This window comes from Microtus oregoni, unplaced genomic scaffold (genome assembly GCF_018167655.1).
Source record: "Microtus oregoni isolate MIOR12 unplaced genomic scaffold, Mior012 000038F_ref0000394, whole genome shotgun sequence".
NCBI lineage: Eukaryota > Metazoa > Chordata > Mammalia > Rodentia > Cricetidae > Microtus > Microtus oregoni.
Genome location: NW_024543097.1, coordinates 3,636,590 through 3,655,025, shown reverse-complemented (window position 1 = coordinate 3,655,025; position 18,436 = coordinate 3,636,590). Strand labels below are relative to the sequence as shown.

The window sequence follows — 18,436 nt, the reverse complement described above, 5'->3', positions numbered from 1 at the left end:
CTTCCACAAAACAGGACTTCGAGCTAGCTCCTTTACCTTCTAACTCTTTGTCCAATGTCTTAGGGAAGTCATTGGCACTTATATGTTAATTGTATGTCACACTTTCAATTTGAATATGATAGGTATAATGGTATAGGTAAGAAATGATCCCTTCTCTGAGAAACTCAGAATTCTGAGATGGAAGATGGGAAATCATACATAATAAACCCCAAGTGTAGGAGTTAGATATCAGACTTGGAGACCACAGTACTAGAGCAGTCCCTAAAATATCTAAACCTTACATCTTCAGGGCCTGAGAAAATGTTGTTTTACACTGCAACGTGAACCTTGGGGATACAGTTAAAGCTAATGACTTTATGGTGGAGAGATTATACCGTGTTAGCTAAGTGGACCAAATTTAATTAATTACATGCATTCTCAGAAATGGAGGATCTTTCCCTGGCTATGAACAGAGGGAGCTTCAGTATGCTTCTGAAGTTGGAAGAAGGCGAGTGAGGTGGGTGCAGTGGTTTCTAGAAGGTAGAAAAGAGTAAGGAGGCAGGCAGATTCTTCCTCTCCCACAGATAGTCAACCACACCACTACCTTGATCTTCGCTTAGGAAGGCCTGTCTTGGACTTTGGAACTGAAGAAATGGAAGATAATATTTGGAGTAGCGGGAGGGGCTGCCATTTAAGGTAAACCTTAATTGAAGTTTCTTAGTACATAAGTGTGGAAAGTCAGTTCAGGTTTAGGAAAATGCTTGTATGGGGCCAGAACCTCTATGGTGGATTTTGTACTGAGGGTTTATGGGAAAAATTAGAGGGAGGAAAAGGAAGGGAGTAATGGTGTAAATATTTTAACATCTCACAAAGGAAAGAATAAAAGATATGTAGGCCTACATTTGGCAGTGACAATGCTGGTGTAGTGAACAGAAGTTCTCAGAAACCGAGTTCAGGGTGAAGAGGACACGCTGTCACCTGACAGTCTATGTCTGGCGGCTGCGATTCTTGTCTTAGGCTTTTTAGGTTCCCTTCTTTGCACTCCCTGTAATTCTTCTAGTTGGTTGTACGGTCTCTGCTTGTCACAGGGCCATGCCATGTAGCCTGGCTTGCGATCCTTTGAGTGCTGACCTTCCTGCTGTCTGTTGTCCTGACAGTGCCATGTTCTCAGGCTAAAAAGACCTGATTGATTTAGAAAACATGAGAAGTCTCACTTTTCACTGACAGGTCTCAGTCCAGCGCTGATCTTCAAGGGGACATGATTATTAAATTTTCCTCAACATATATGATAGACTCATGAAACAGAATTTTCTCACTAACAAGAGTCACTGTGGTAGATGTTTAAGAGTTAAAAGGTAGAACAAACGACTGAATGAAACAGATCCTTGCTTATTTCTACCAGAATTGCGGCTGATCTGAAAACGTGAAATCAGATGTATGCAATGCTTTTCTGAAGATTGCATTAATAAGGAGGCTAAAAGGATTGGTACTGGCGAGTGTTGACAGGTCTGATGCTTTGTTTGGCTTGACTTTAAGTGCATGCATCATGGTGCCCTGATTTGACTTTAGAGAGAGAATTCTCAAGAGCACGATGAAAACGACAATTCAGAAAAGTAAAGGCCAAGTCAACATGATGTCACAGAGGGCAGTAGCTGGAATTTCCTCTTCCAGTAGTCAAACGGTCCAGTTTCACAGTTCAGGAGAGGGTAGTTTTCTCTTAAAAACAAGCATTTCATTCATAAATGTTTCATATTTGAAAATATCCATTCTTTTAGGATGTGAGGAAATGAGCTTTCTACAACATTGGAAAACTAAAACTAGAGACTGTGCTCCATGGTAGGGGAACACTGACTCTTTAATCCAACCTCTGGCCCCACCCTAGGATTGGGGTACTGACTTATTCATGCTGTTTGGCTTTAAAACAGGAGAATAGGTTCTAAAAAAAAAAATGGAAGTTGGTGTGACAGTTTGTGACAAGCATTGTATAAAAGAGAAGGTTTTGTCTGGCTCTTCAGTAAAGCTGCAGGCTGAATGATGAAAGCACCATTGGTTTCCATCAGGGACTCAGAAGCCCAAGGTGTTCGCTGTTACCGCACACCCTGAAGATGTATGGCCCTGCATAGTATTTCTGTCTACAGTGAAATAAGTAATTCCTGGCACATGACTGTACTTTATGTGCCTATATGTTTATTGTGTGTGTATGCAGTGTCACGCTCTCTGTCTATTCATAATCCACAAGAAATGCTATAAAATTAAGTACAAGATTGGAAATGCTGAAAATCTAAACACCAAGGTCATTTATATCATACTATTAGTCAGAAAACTCTGGAAGCAAGCACATTTATGTGAACCTAGAAGCTATTCATACAAAAGATCAGCTAATGATTCCTGAATAATGTTGACCATAAAGCTCCTCATTTTTTGTAAGGTAAAGGGATATAGGCTCCTAGATATTTCCATCAAAATTAGTGGTGATCATTGGGCACATGCTGTTCCTGAAAGGGCTGTCTCTAGTGATTTCTGAAAGCCCTTGATTAAAATGTTAAATCACAGAACGCACTTGACCTCCAAGCATTTAAAGACTTTGGGAGTACTGAAACCCAGCTGTATTTCATTTTCTCCAAGTAGCCTGGCTATTGACACATGTTGCTTTAACATACCGCTAGAGGTTCAGTGCGAGGTCTAGGCAGGCAAGAAAAGGTCTCCCTCAGGAAGGTGGTTATCTCCAGGAGAAGCTGGCAAGCTGCCATCTTCAAGGCAAAGGGACAGCCACATTTAGAGGGGTTCACAGTACCTAAGAAAAGAAAGAATTCTTCATGAGAAGACAAACCAATAACAAATAGAGGGTCATGGTGTGATGGACCTACATGACATCATGTAATATTAATCTACTCATGAGAATACTTCCTACACAACCTCAATTTACCTACTCCTGTTAGCATGACCTGGGCAGGCTCACCCACCTCTCTTCTTCCACTCGGCAGTTGTATTAGCAGGTGCTTCGCTATTAAAGTGTCAGACAAGCGAAAGTCAATGTTTCTGTTTAGAGTACATATGGCAATACAATACAGCTCAAACATCACAAGAAGACTGCTTGTGAAAACAGAATTAAAAGTCACCCTGTGGTTAGTCATGTCTTAACTGTTTCTGCGGCAACCCACGATTCCTGGAGACCTAAAATCCTTCCTGCTCATTTCAGGAAGGGGCATTTCTTTTGGGGATGTTTGTCTTCTGAGAGCTATGAAGCTCTTTCAGCTCTAGTTCAATTAGTGTGGATGCAACATAGATATGAGAAAATATGTCACCTATACTACACGGTTTTATTTTTGTGTGTGTGTGTTAGCTTTTCTCTACATAGCTCTGACTGTTTTAGAACTCACTATGTACACCAGGCTGGCCTCAGGTTCACAGAGATCCTCCTGCTTCTGCCTCCCAAGTGCTGGGATTAAAGGCATGTGCCACCATGCCCAATTTATAGCACGCATTTTAATAAAGCTGTCCTGTCACAGTTAATACACAGCTGATGTGGGATTCCTTTCTGTATGCTGTGAATACTATTGTTTAATAAAGAAACTGTCTTGGACCTGCACAGGGAATAGAGGTAAGTGGGGAAAACTATACTGAATGCTGGGAGAAAGAAGGAGGAGACAGAGGGAGAAGCCATGTAGCCCCACTGGAGACAGATGCCAGAACTTTAGCTGGTAAGCCACGGCCTCATGGTGATACACAGATTACTAGAAATGGGTTAAATTAAGACATAGAAGTTAGCCAATAAGAAGCTAGAGCTAATGGGCCAAGCGGTGATTTAAATAATACAGTTTCTGTGTGATTATTTTGGTTCTGGGCAGCAGGGATGAACAAGCAGCCTTATTACAACATACAATCATGCCAGAAGTGACTGATAGTCTCTTTTACTGTGAAGAATATTGGCCTTTTACTCTGTGAAACAACTGATGGATTTTGGTCAGAAGACAGATAACGGCCAAGGGAAGAACAGGACATGAAAACTGTCAGGATCAGTTGTGAGACTTGTATTACCAGAAACCATGGAGAAACATCCTGACTAACTTCAGCTTCAGCAAAGAACAAGGCCATCTGCTATTCTGCCTCTTACAAAAGAAAGAAAGAGGTATAATGAGATTTCTTAACTGAATAGTATACATGACTTTTTGACACAGAATGTAGAAGTTGGTCTTCTGAGGATATAAAGTCCATTTTTCCCTCTGCTTTTTTTTTTTAAGAGTTTAACATGGATGGAAAATCTGCCTCTCATTAAGAATGGAAGAGACAAATTCACTTTTGTGGAATGTCCAAAAAGGCAGTTGCTTATATTATATTTAGCTTTGGAGTGCAAGGTTAGCTAAATCACTCATAACAACCTCATAATCTCTGGAAAATCACACATATCAGTCTTATACTCCACGGAGGATACAGGACTTTAAAAGTTACTTAGATGTACATAAAAAACAAGTTTCTAGAGAGCATGGTAGTAGAAGCCCGTGTTATCAGCTACTCGGCTGTTTGAGGCAGGAGGATCCCAAGATCAAGACCACCCTGTGCTACATTGGAAGATTATGTCTGGAAAAGACATAATAAAATAAGTGGAATAATTGTATAGTTATAATAATTTACAACATTATATTAAATATTATTAATATTTATAATTTAAAATAATAATTATAATAAAAATAATTGAAGAGTGGATACTCTGAAAACTTCTGGGTTTGTTTTTCCACTCATGAGACTGTCATTCAGCCACTTCTTAAACATTCTGCAGGCAGTGAACTTGGCTAGTTCTCTCTCCTGATTATCATTTGAAATACTCTGCCACCGTGGGAAAAGATGGAGCTCTACACACCCGAACCAAATACTGCTGCACCAGACATCACATAGGAACTAATGGAGCTTTCGCGGTTTGGTGCAGATGGCACGTTGCCACCTAGGGGGATGTGCTCATTTATTGTTCAGCTCCCTCCACTCAGCAGGACGTCTGAGTGGCTTCTCAGTGCACAGTGTCTGTCTGTCTGGCATTCATGGCAACTTCACTAAGTTTTGTTTAACCTAAGAGAGAAATTAAACACCCAGAATTATTCAAAAATAGGCTAGATTATCTTCAGAGTTGACTTTTATCATTGGGCGGACACATCCATGTGGAAATTCAGAATTTTATCAATAGAGATGTCAAATTTTTCTTTGACTTCATAAGGTATGAAAAGGGAGTTAAATAATGGAAAAAACACAAAATTCTTGGTGCAAATAGGGAGAAAAATACAGAAAGTTTTCTTTGCTTAATATTTAATATTTTCCACCATTATCATTTAGCCATTACTTTATATGCCATGACACAAGGAAGTTGCAGATTTGGTACGAATTAAACAAGAATGATCCTTAAAATATACCCAAAGACCTTGAATTGCAGATGAAGAAGAAAGGTTAATGGAAGACACTTCTACTCCCATTGTGGGAAGATACTGATTCCACAGGTCAAACTCGAATTCACACCCAGAAAATGCCTCTCACTGTACCCTTACTTAGGCTTGTGTGGTACAGAGCATACTTATGTACAAAATGATGCTTAGCAGGATGTAGCAGAAATGTTCTCGCCTCTATTTCTATGGCAACTCTCATAGCTGCATCATGGAACAATGACAGCTTAACAAACTTTAAATTACTTATTAATCCCGCTACATGCTCTGATTGAACAAGTCAGTGCTTTAGTTCTTTGGAACGCATTTTTTGTGTGTGGTGTGGTCTACATACTTGCTAGTATAGGTTTGTGCACATGTGTATGTGGAGACAAACATATGTGCATGAATGTGGAGGCCCGGGATTGATGTCAAGTGTCTTTCTCTAAAAGCTTTCCACCTGTAAAATTTTGTTCTAAGATCGGTTCTTTCAGCGATTCAGCCCATCCATTTGGCTAGCCTGACTGACCACACTGGCCAGGAGTTCTGTGGACATTCCTATCTCTGTCTCCCAGTGCTCCCTCAACTGTGTCTAGTTTTTTAATGGGGCCTTTGAAGACCTAAATTCAAGTCCTCACGCTTGTGCAGCAAGCTATTTACCTCTGGAACGTCCTCCCCAGCCGCTGGAAAGCATTTCTTGTTCAATTCTATTGTGCAATGATGTTTTTCTTTCCTAATGTTGTAACAACATAACTCCCTCCCCCCCAAAAAATTAAACAAATGAAAACCTTTCTGGGAAAGCAATTTTTTCACAACATTTTCTCACTCAGAAGTTTAGTTTGAATCTCTGGGTAACAGCAAGAAGCGGAGGCTAAAAGGTAATATCTCTTCCACATGCCTGCCACGCTCTGCCCATCTACCTTCTCCCCTGACTTTGGCGCGTTCTCTCTTTTTCTCTCCTTCCCCCACCTCTGGCTTTATGCATATGCGTTCACGTCCACATGCAGAGACGACGGATGGTCTGTGGAGATGTAGGGAGGTGGTGGGAGTATGAGACAGGAAGGAGGTATTCAGTGCTCCTAAAGCAGTTTCTTACAAGCAGGGGCTCTTGTAGTAAAGGGGGTCTCCTTACTGTCATCTAAAAAGTCTTCCTCCTCATCTTCCTTTCGCAGCCTTCTCTTGGTCTCCTCGTCGTAGATCAGGCCAAGCAGGTTAGCAGGGCTCTCACTCTCTCCATGGCATAGCTCATTCAACCGGATGCCAATTGCCTGCAGTGGAAAAGGAACCAGTGAACCCCAGAGGACGACAGAGCCTAAAACATCACATGCCCAAAGATGGGCATGCACTCCCACAACCCTCGTCAATCCTCTGTGCGCTGCCACCACCATCTTTGTCAACAGGAATCTAAAGGAGGAACAGTGCCATCTCCTGAGTCACTAGTTGTAAAGATTTGGAAAAATGGAATGACACTTTCGTATGCATGTGAAAACATCTTTATGAATCAAATGTCCACCTTTATTCAAGGTCCATCCATTTTGTAGGTCTAATGTAAAGAAGCATGTTGTCGAATATTATTTTAAGGTGTGTGGCTTTTGTTTACGGCGCCCTTGTTTAACTCTGTGCAGCTGTGATTCTTTGCCTGTCTAAAACACCTGATGGTCTACTAAAGCGCTGAGTGGCCAATAGTAAGGCAGGAGAAAGGAAGGCGGAGCTTGTAGGCAGAAAGAATAAGTAGAAAGAGAAATCAGGGAGGAGAGAAGAAGAGCAAGAGAACAAGGAGAGGAGGACACTGGGGGCTGGCCACTCAGTCACCCAGTCACACAGGAGTAAGAGTGAAAGTCAGATTTACTGAGGAGAAAGGTAAAAGCCCAGAGGCAAAAAGTAGATGGGTTAAAATTAAGGAAAGCTGGCTAGAAATAAGTCAGGCTAAGGCCAGGAATTTATAAGAAATAATAAGCCTCTGTGTATTTACTTGGGAGTTGGTTGGTAGGACCCTCAAAAGAGTAGAAGAACAAAAAAGTCAAAGAATAAAGACTAAAAAACAGTCAACTACAGAAACAAGCAAGCAGTGCTCTCTCTCTCTCCCTCTTTCTCTCTCTCTCCCTCTCTCTCTCTCTCTCCCTCCCTCCCTCCCTCTCTCTCCCTCCTTCCCTCCCTCCCTCTCTCTCTCTCTCTCTCCCTCTTCCTCTTTCTCTCTCTCTCTCCTTCTTTCTCTCTTCTCTCTCTCTCTCTCTCTCTCTCTCTCTCTCTCTCCCTCTTCCTCTCTCATATGAATGCACAACAAGTGTGCAGGTGTGTGCATGCGTGCAATGTGTAGTCCAGAGGAAGATATTGGGTGTTCTGCTCTATGATTCTTCACGTTATTCCTTTGAGACAGGCTGTCTCAGTGAATCCTGAGGTAGGCTGGTGTTTAAAGTCCTAGAGAGACTTGTGTGTCTATCCCACATAAGTAGGGGTGGCCATACTGGACCTTTTATGTGGGTACTAAGGGTTTAAGCTCAGGTCCCTGTACTTGTGAAGAAAGCACTCACACACTGAGCCATCTCCCCATCCTGTATTAGTTATTTTTATCGGAGGGTTTTAGGGCAGTGAAAAAACAAGAAAGCATCGCTCCTTTGAGTGCTTCTGATTACGCTATTTTATCAGAATGTCAGTGCCATGCTAATGAGTTTGGAAGTTGGCAAGAGTTCTATTCCTGTGATTTTATTTATAATATCATTATGGATGCACTTATGAAGCCCTCCCCCTCCCATGATAGCTGGAAGTTAATAAGAAATGTTAATTGTTCTTCTGGTAGAACTTCTAAAACCACATCAGAAGCGGGACTTTTTAATGACTTGGCATACTGACAGTATGGACTCTTAACGTGGCACACACAGAATCAGACTCTTGCTATCTGTTCTTCTGAATCATGACATGTGGTTCCACAATTTATCAAAAGGAATTTTCCATAAGAGGTGACTACAGCATCTCCACCCTGTTCCCTTTGTATCCGGCTATGTAGATTGCACAACAGTGAAAGGGCACAGCCTTAGGAAGGGGTCTCAGGGATAAAGCTAAAACGCACACTCTCTGGGTGCTCACAGTTTTGTGCTCTGTGCATTAATAAAAGCAAACCCCAGCTCAGCCTTTTCTTCCTGTTCCGTACTTACAAAGTTCTAGGCATGCAAGGACACCAACCTGTACCCATGAACAGATGTGCAAAGCGCACCCAGAATGCTTTCAATATGAGCACGACTGGGCTTTTAAATTTTTTTTAGTCCCCTACCTCCACTCCGAGCCGAGGACTGAACCCAGGGTCTTGCATTTGCTAGGCAAGCGCTCTACCACTGAGTTCAATTCCCAACCCCAAGAACAACTGTTTTGAATTTATTAAACTTCTGGAAATAAAATGGAATTAATTAAGTGACAATGATGGACTTGTTAACTTCAGAAGTTTTAAAGAAACAAAACAAGACCAGAAGCAGCACCATAGAAGCCCTTGTTCTGAGGAAGAGGTGTGATGAGTTCGGAGTGACGCTAGCCAGCGGGACAGCAAAACTCAAAGGAGATTTTTGTTTGTTTGTTTTGTTTTACTACACTGATCATTCTGGGATATTATAATCAAATAATTTAAATTAAACCCACAGTTTATAAAAAACATCACACCCTGAACTTCCCCAAGATAACATTAATATCTCAATACTGATTTAAGGTTCTATATTTCACCTAAGGCTGGAGGAATGCCTAAGGAGACATGACTCCTTTCTACATCCATTCGTGAAACATTTACAGAGTGAGGTGATTTGTAAGGCGCTAAATGAAACACGAACCTACACAAGCTGTCGAAGTGCACTGGTGCCTCTTTTTCCATGTGCCCTGATGAATTATCAATGCACTTACAGGAAGATCACTGACGAACAGGGAAGTTACGGCGCTTAAGAGACCAGCTGTGGACAGAATCCCATCATGCCGCTTCCTTTGCTTTTCCTTACTACACCCTCGGAGTCTCCAGGGAGGGGAGAGCAGAAGAAAAACATCAAACTCGGTTCCAAGAGCATCTCATTGCCACAGACCTAGAGAGGCTGCTGTGTTGACTGACTAGAAAGGGAGACACTGGTGTTCAATTGAAGGGGCCTAAAAGTTTCTAGGACTTGGGAAGTAAACCAGGCATTCAGAGGCTCCCCAGGAAATCACTTGAGAAAAACTTTTATTTATTCATTTTTTTAAGTGAGGAAAATGTGCAGGAAGGCTGGAATGGCACCTTACGACTGGGTAGCCTAAGGAGCCAATTGAGGGCTATTGTGCTGCCTGCTCAGGAAGGCAGTGAAAAGTCATAAAGCTTCTATAGAAGTCTACTGCTTACATAAATTTATAATTTTATATATTATTAATTATATAACATATAGTTATAATATTAAAATGTAATATATAATTAAAATATATGATATAAATATAATACCAATTTTATAAAGTAAATTCATAATATGAAAGCAAAAATAAATGTGCTTTGTGTGAATGATCTCATTCAACTTCATGACCTCTAATCTTAGAAATGACTTAAGATCAGACAATGATACCAACCTAAGAAATTTGGGTTGTAACTCAAGGAAAAAGGGAGGGCGCTAAAACCATTTTTTTTTCCTAGCCAAACAGCCTGTAGTTTATAGAATGAATCAGAGAGGACACGGCTGGGGGCAGGGAGACCAGTGTGAACATCCTTTTTTGGATAGATTGTGTCCTATGGAGGTGACCTTATCAACAGTGTGCAAGACAGATTCTACAGTGTGGCTGGGAAGAGTTTGAAGTAATGAGGTCTGACCTATGAGACTCCGAATAGAAGAGGTAGAATCAGCAGAAAGAGATTTGGAATGGGCGTGTTACATGCTGGTGGTACACCTGACAGGAACCGAAAGCTCAGACGTAATGCAGATGAGTGTGGATTTAGGAAGAAGGGTTTTATTTGGTCGAACTAAGTTTGGGGATATACAGAAGACGCCTCCCAGATGAAGGTGGCAATGCAGACCTGCGATCTAAAGCACACAGGTTGCTCTGTGCTTTTGCCACACATCAAGCCCTGGACACACGGGAACTGAGTTACCCTAGGAAGATCACACAGGAAGAAATTACAAGAGATCTCAGGCAATGACTGTATGGGGAGAAAAGATGTGAGGTCAGGGAGGGGAATACTCTTCAAATGAGGTAGAGAGTTTAAAAGGGGTCAAATGTTTCTGCATGGCAAAGTAACTAGCCAGTTTTTTTTTTTTGAAAATGCACTTTTGTTTCCAAATTCACATCAACAGAACAACTCCAAAACTGCTTTAACTTTTAGGAACAACAACAATTTTATATATATGTGTGTGTATGCATGTAAATATGTGTATGCATATATATGTATATATATGAGTGTATATATGCATGTGTGTATGCATGTATATGTATATTGTGTGTGTGTGTGTGTGTGTGTGTGTGTATTTCACCACCAGAAGACTGGAAATTGTGAATGGTACTAAAAGGTTTTTAAAATTGTTTTATGTAGAAAATAAAGCTAAAAACTGAAAACTGGCTTGATTACCAGTCTTGATGACCTCAAATCTCATTGCTTATTTTCTAAGACTCCCAATTTCATCTAACTCAGGCAAGGGAGTCGCCCTTGATTCCACAGAGGTTCTGACACACACACTTGGAAGAGGATAGTATCCAAATTCTAACTCTGTAGCAGTAAGCTTGAGGCTAACTCGTGTGGGAGAGTTTTGTAGTTCTGGGGGAACAATGATGTGTAGGATAGCCCTGTGAGCTTTGTGATAGAATATGTTCCTATTGCAGACTGTCTCAATGAAAATAAAACAGTCAGATTTTTAATTATATCAAATTGATAAAGCATGAAGAAATATTAGATTTGGAATAACACCAATATAATTATAAGAATTATCATTTGAAGATTTTAAAATGGTGGCCCACACATTGTTGAAGTTAAATGTAATTTTTTTCCTCTTAATGACAAATTGTTAATTTCACTTTCTTTAATTAAGCTAAATAGATATTCTTATTAAATCAATATGTTTATGTTGCTTTATGTTTCAGGCTTTCAAAACTACCAGTGCTATATCTCTATTTTGCAGATTAATAGGTGGAATAACAGATCAATTCAGGCCTCGTACATTCTGTCCGTCTGTCTTCTAAGCACAGGAAAGTAAAAAGAGATGGATCATCTTGGGGGCATATTCTATAAAACATCTAAATTTATCATACAATTGTTTATTAATCATATTAAAAAACTCAAATGGAATTGGAATTGTATGATAGTTATTTTTCACTATATCTAAACAGTGCCGGGAGACACCTTTCTCAGAAGAACACCATGCACATCTGGTGAATGTGTTTATAATTTATGAATTCTTGTAAGAAGTCTCAAAATATATCCCTATGCCCTCTTTAATGTTATTAGCAGAATAGGGTCCACCTAGTAAAACCTCTTCAAATAGAGAAGCTGTAATGTTGGTTATTTATAGCTGATGGTCTCTTTGCCTGGGAGAAATACAGAAGCTAAGCACTCTATCCCTCAAAAGAGATAAAATGCTGAAGAGAAATACTTTGCATCTCCATTTTACTTGAGAGCATGACTGTGCTAAAGTACCTGGACTTCTGAAAATGGAAATCCTTTCTACCAGCAGGGGGCTGAATGGATTTTAATATAGTTTGGGGTAGAAACTAAAGGGTTTTGAAATGAGAAAAGCCTTTATCTTGCTCACTGTCATGTAGCACTATATATCTCCAATCTGATGATTTTGATTTGATAATAATAAATATAGACTCAGAGAAAAACAATCACCCTGCTTTCAGCAAGATTATGAGACCAAATAATTGGGAAATAGTATTCAATATTTTAATAACAATAACAAGAACATTAACAATGAAAGAGAGAGACAGGGTTTGCAAGTATGTTTAGTGTGAACGTGTGGGTTATAACTTTATTCTAACCAGAGTAGAGGTCATTATGGAAGAATTCATACATGTATTAGGTGTTGAGTCTCATTGAGGTGTTCATGGATTTGGAGGAGAACAATAGCCCCAGCCCCCTCCAATTATCTGCCTTACCTTTCCTAGAAGCTTCTGTTCACATTTCTGCCTTTAACATTGTATTGCAGTGTCATAGCCACTCCATAAACCTGTTTCACAGGGTATTTTAAAGGCACTGTCTTTGAAGACTGAGTTTAGAGAGAGCTCCATCCCTACTCTTTATGCCCCCTCAACCACAGTTAGGTCTTCTCCATTGAACCTGTTTTCTTGAAAATGACATGTGGCTTTAAGATTTTCTTTTAGCATAGCTAGTTATTCACCAAACTAATTCAGGGTGGCACTCCTATCCCCTAGGAAGAGAGATCTTACAGGAGGTCTGTGTATAGGCCAGTGAATACCTTCAACAGGAGAAACTAAAATATCAGCAAGGTGACAGAGTAGCAATCAACGCCATTGTCTTGACCATCTGGGGACGGACTGGAACCCAGGTGATAAGAGTGAGACAGGGTTAACGTATGGCCAGGGAATGAAGGAAGCAAGAACATTTGTCAAATAAGCAATGGTAGAGGAGGTCCTTCTGTCCTTGTGTTGCTTTCAGTGGTTGAATAAAGAAACTGCGTTGGCCTTTTGATAGGGCAGCACTTAGGTAGGTGGTGTAGACAGAACTGAATGCTGGGAAGAAGGGCAGAGAGAGAGAGGCACCATGGAGCTGCCAGATCAGACATACTGAATCTTTCCTGATAAGCCACGACTTCGTGGTGTTATACAGATTATTAGAAATAGGTTAAATCAAGATGTGAGAGTTAGCCAATAAGAGGCTAGAGATAAGTGGCCAAGCAGTGATTTAAATGAATAAAGTTTCTGTGTGATTATTTTCGGTATAAGCTAGCAGGGCGGCTGAGACCAACAGCAGGCCCTCCTCTCGCACAACAAAACAACACTGTGGGATCTTAAATTTTTTACCTGAAGATTTATATGATTTTTATCTTCACTTTAAGAGAGACAATGGTGAAGCGGTACCACTTATTAATTAAGATTTTAGTTTATAGGTGAGATAGTTCCAGCTGGGCCATGAATATACTTACCTTCTCTAAAACATTGATGGTAAATCTAAACTCTGGGGCACAAACCATCCTAGTCAGATAGAACGAACAATTAACATAAAAATCTGATGTCAGGCTTTCATGTGTCATGAGGCTCAATAATTGCATACATTTATCATGTTCTCTGACAAAATTAACCTACACATAGTATAATAGTATTTATTTATTATGTGTGTGTTTGTGAACACGTATGTGTGCATGTATACTTATTGGCTAGAGGTCAAACTCTAGCATTGTTCCTCAGGCAGTACCAACTTTAGTTTTTGTGAGACAGAGTCTCTTGCTGGCCTGGAGTTCACTGACTGGACTAGATTGGTGGGTAATATCTCTGGGATTCACCCGCCTTTGTCTCCCAGCACTGGGAATTCAAGCATGTACTACCATGCTTGGTTTGTTTTTCTTGCATGAGTTTTGGGGATGGAGCCCCAGCCCTCACTGGCAAGCACTTCACTAGCTGTACTGTCATCCCAGATTCAGTTAATTTAAAATCTAGTAAAAAGGACTTAGCAAATTATTCTACAGTGACACAAAAAATTTATACAACATGGAGACACAAAAAAATTTATACAACAGGCACAAAGTCAAGGTTACAACAGGCAAGGAAGTGTTGAAATAATGCTCAGGATGGATTTCCTGTCTAGTGAAGCTTCGTCTCACAGTTATGAATGTTAACTTTATGTCAGGCACTGCTGGCAGGCATTGAAGAAAGATTTTCTCTCATATAAACTGTACCCCTGTGGCTCTGGAGTATCTTTGGGTCTCATGATAAATTTTTGCCTATACTGCTTGACTTGTGTAAACTCTTGTGTTTAATATTAAATTAAGCATAACAGAATGCAGGAAAAATATTGTGGAGTTATGTAACTTGACCCACTGATTTCTAAAGACTGGATGCCATATAGGAAGAATATTTTCTCTCATATAAACTGTGCAAGAGAAGCCTGGAAAAGGCAATGCCAAGCACAGACCATGAAGGTTAGTAATCATAAAGAACACTGCCTGATATTTATGAAACATACTTCACATAATTATTTTACATAGGATGGTTATACGAGATAACTCATAGAAAAGTCAATAAAAGAGAATAAGATTAATGTGTTCATGTTTATGGACAGAGAGCACACAATCTTGGTACAGTGCATGCCTTCTCAATTACTATGCAAAAGAGACAATCCTGATTTCTTCAGAGGAGAAAATTCTGAATTAGCGGCATTAGTTGATGGGTTTCATAGGTAAGAGGAGGTTGAGAGATGATAACGGATAGTAGATGAAAAATGCGTAAAACCAGCATATACACACATAAAATTGCCAAAGAACAAAAACATGACAATTTTAAAAAGAGAAATTATGCTTCCAGTATACAAGTATTTTATAATATCGACAATCTCATCATAAAGATGATTCTTGAATTCTGAGTCCCTGAGGGAACTACACCAGCAATATGGGGATATTGAGCCCTTATGAAGCATTTGTGTTTCTTTCTGCTTAAAAATAGGAGGAAAAAAACTTTAGTCTCCTAGAATTATTTTTTATCCTTCACTTTCTTCTTTCCTACAGTGAGGTAGTTGGCATTATAAGGGTTCATTTTGTTAGACTTCTTAAAGCAAAGTAATATATTTCTTATTCACTTATTCATATCTATACCTATTTACATAGATGGTGCAGTAAGAGAAGAAAAGATCTATTAGCAATTTAGAGAGAAGGAAGGGACTATGGGTGGTAAACCATTGCTGGGGGAGATATCATTTCTTCAGTGGTGTAACCAGTGCTAAGTAACCCATGTCTGGTAAATAGCATCCCTCATACTCATGATCAGGCAAGTACCCAAAATAAAACTCAGCAAGTGAAGAAAAATAATACAACAAAATATCAGGGGCTTCTCAGAGGAAAAGGTTTCAGGGGGAAGAGGGTGTTAAGAGAGGATCATGGGTAGGAGGTGAAAATGCATAAAACTGGCATATACACACATAAAATTGCCAACGAATATAAATCATTACAATTTTAAAAAATTATGCTTCCAGGATATAAATATTTTTAAAATAATAGCAATGATTTGACCATAAAGATGATTCTTGAATACATTAATTAAATCCAATGCTCTGGAATCCAAAATGGGAGATGAAATACTGATTATTTCAACTATATGCAATATGCCAAGTTACTTGCCCTGTATAAACTTCAGTGTCCTTAAGAATAAAACCAAACAGTAATATTTAGCCTTATAGATCTGTTGGGGGAGATTAAACGATTACCCCCACCCCCAAAGTGTTCATTCAGTATATGGACTATAGCAGACAATATGCTGTCTCTAAAACAAATCACTAAAAGAAACTTCATTCCACTCAAATGCCCTAAGTTTTACAGAAGAAAGACAAAGGCTCACATCTCCCCACTGGTAGAAGAGCTTGGCAGCATTCCATTGCAGCTTCTGGTTCCTCTTGTTGCCCACAATGGGAGACCTGCCCCGGGAAAGGCCTTTCTTGGTGATGTTCACATGGTGGCCTTTCATCCACTCTGGCCAGTTGCCCCGGTTACACCGGTGAACAAAACGGGCACATTCCAGGAACAGAGCTGCTCTGGCCACCACAGGGGCTTCCTGAGAAGGGTTACAGAAAGAACATTGGGGGATTAATAAACAATGTCTTTAAATCTGCATCACCTGGAATGATTGTTTGCTGGTTCACATCAGCCAAGGTTGTTTTGATTTTAGCTCGGCCACATTTCTCAGGATGGCATTGGCACAGTGGTGGGGAATCTTAAATTGAAATTTCGAAGGCACCATACACATCAAAAAATTAGGTATCCCAAGAGGGCCCATGTTTCTTTCATCTTCTCAGTTCTGAACTGATCATACACTTTCACTATATTTATTTTATTGAAAATAGATTCTTTTCATATAAAATATTCAGATTATGTTTTCCCCCTCCCCCAGTTCTTCCCAATCTCCCTACCTATCCAAAATAAACACCATTTATTTCTCTTTCTCATTAGAATACACATAGGCATCTATAAAATAATAATAAAACAAAAAATAAGATAAAATAATAACAAACCAGAACAGGGCAACTAGGACTTGAAGGAATGTGTGAATGACCTTTCAAAGGCTTTTAACATTTTAACACAAATAAGCAAATCCTCCACTTCTAGAACAACTCTTACTTCAATCCAGGGTGTTGTTACACTGGCCCTGTACTGGCTTGCTATCTAAGACGGGCATTGCTATTCTGGCCTTGCAATGGTACGCTGTCTAAGACTGTTCACACATTTCGGAAAGGGAACTGGGTTGTTTTGTTTTTGCACACTGAGTATTAGAAAGAGGAAAGAGGAAGATTTTTTTAATTAATTTTTTTCGGCATAACAGACAAAATTCTGCTTAATAAGTATCATTTTAGTTGAAAATTTTAAAAAAAATAGGAAATTATTTAATTGTTAAATGAGAAACAGAAAATTTTATAATAATTATCATTTTGTTGAAAATATTACATAAAAGAGGAAATTATTTAAATGAGAAAGATCTTTTTCAAGAAAATAAAAAGCAGGACTCCCTCTTGTCATGTGAAGGTACGGTTTTCAAAATAAAGGTGGTAAAGCTGCAGAGAAACGCTGTCTTGAAAAACAAAAAAAACAAAACAGCAACAACAAAACAAAAAGTGGTCGGCTTGATACCCAGAACCTAGAAAACTGAGATACTCTACTGAACTCTTTAAATGCTAACAAGCATGTGCAAAGAGGCAAGGGGGTGGGGAAGATGGGGAAGAAGAAGAAGAAAAAGAAGAGGAGGAGAGCGAGGAGGAGGTCATCAGTAGGTAATATCTTTGGACTGGAGAGGGAGGGGGAGGGGAAGTGGAGGGATGGGGGAGGGAAATGGGAGGAGGGGAGGAGGTGGAAATTTTTAATAATAATAATAATAAATAATATGATTGATACAAAAAAGAAAGAAAAATATAAAGTGTTACCATGTATTTTTACTTGTGCCAGTTCTTTTTTTTTTACTTTTTATTAATTTTTTCTGGATTTCCCATACATCCCAATCCCATTCATCTCCTCACCCCTTCCCGTCTGCCCCCTGTCCTTGCAACATCTGCCCCAAAATCAAATTTAAAAGTAAAAACAAAAACAAAACAAAACCCCCAAACAAGTGAACGAACAAATTAAAAACAAAGCAAAGCAAAACAAACAAAAACCAAAAAGTCTGGGTATGGAAGCTGCAGTGTGGTACAGTGAGTCACACAGTGTCCCTTTAGCCCATACATCTTTACGTTAAATGTTCTTGGTCTGGTTCAAGGCTTCTGCTACACTATTGATACTGAGCCTTCATGAGGACTCCTCTTGGATATTCTGTTGTTGCCTGTGTCATGGAATTCCTGAAGCTTTGCACCTGCAGGTCAGCCCCTTCACGTGTTCCAGCAGTTCATAAGAGGAGGTGGATTTTGGGGAGGGCTAATTCACAGCCTTGGTTCCGGGTGGTAGCTGGGTTGGTCAACCCACTAGTTCTTTCTCACCCTCAGCACCTGGGTAAGCTCTCCTGCTCTGCTCTGCCTAGTTCACCCGGTGCAGCAGGGCCCACGCCCCCAGTGCTGCAGCTGGTGAGGGACAGGACCCATGCTCCCGAGTGCTGCAGCTGGTGAGGGACAGGGCCCACGCTCCCGAGTGCTGCAGCTGGTGAGGGACAGGACCCACGCTCCCGACTGCTGCAGCTGGTGAGGGACAGGGCCCACGCTCCCGTCTGCTGCAGCTGGTGAGGGACAGGACCCACGCTCCCGAGTGCTGCAGCTGGTGAGGGACAGGACCCACGCTCCCGACTGCTGCAGTTGGTGAGGGACAGGACCCACGCTCCCGAGTACTGCAGCTGGTGAGGGACAGGGCCCACGCTCCCGAGTACTGCAGCTGGTGAGGGACAGGACCCACGCTCCCGAGTACTGCAGCTGGTGAGGGACAGGGCCCACGCTC

The 18,436-nt window shown here is 40.4% G+C and overlaps 1 protein-coding gene across 8 annotated transcripts in view; it reads right to left on the bottom strand.

Moving 5' to 3' along the window:
- Nucleotides 1-18,436, bottom strand: part of Unc80 (unc-80 homolog, NALCN channel complex subunit) — a 180,762-nt gene that overhangs the window by 93,461 nt on the left and 68,865 nt on the right. For all 8 annotated transcript variants that reach the window (XM_041631949.1, XM_041631953.1, XM_041631950.1 and 5 more), the window contains 3 exons: nt 15,870-16,082; nt 6,517-6,652; nt 2,640-2,773 (listed from right to left, as the gene is read on the bottom strand). In XM_041631949.1, the coding sequence (XP_041487883.1) occupies nt 2,640-2,773; nt 6,517-6,652; nt 15,870-16,082 (483 nt within the window). The remainder of the gene's footprint in view (nt 1-2,639; nt 2,774-6,516; nt 6,653-15,869; nt 16,083-18,436) is intronic.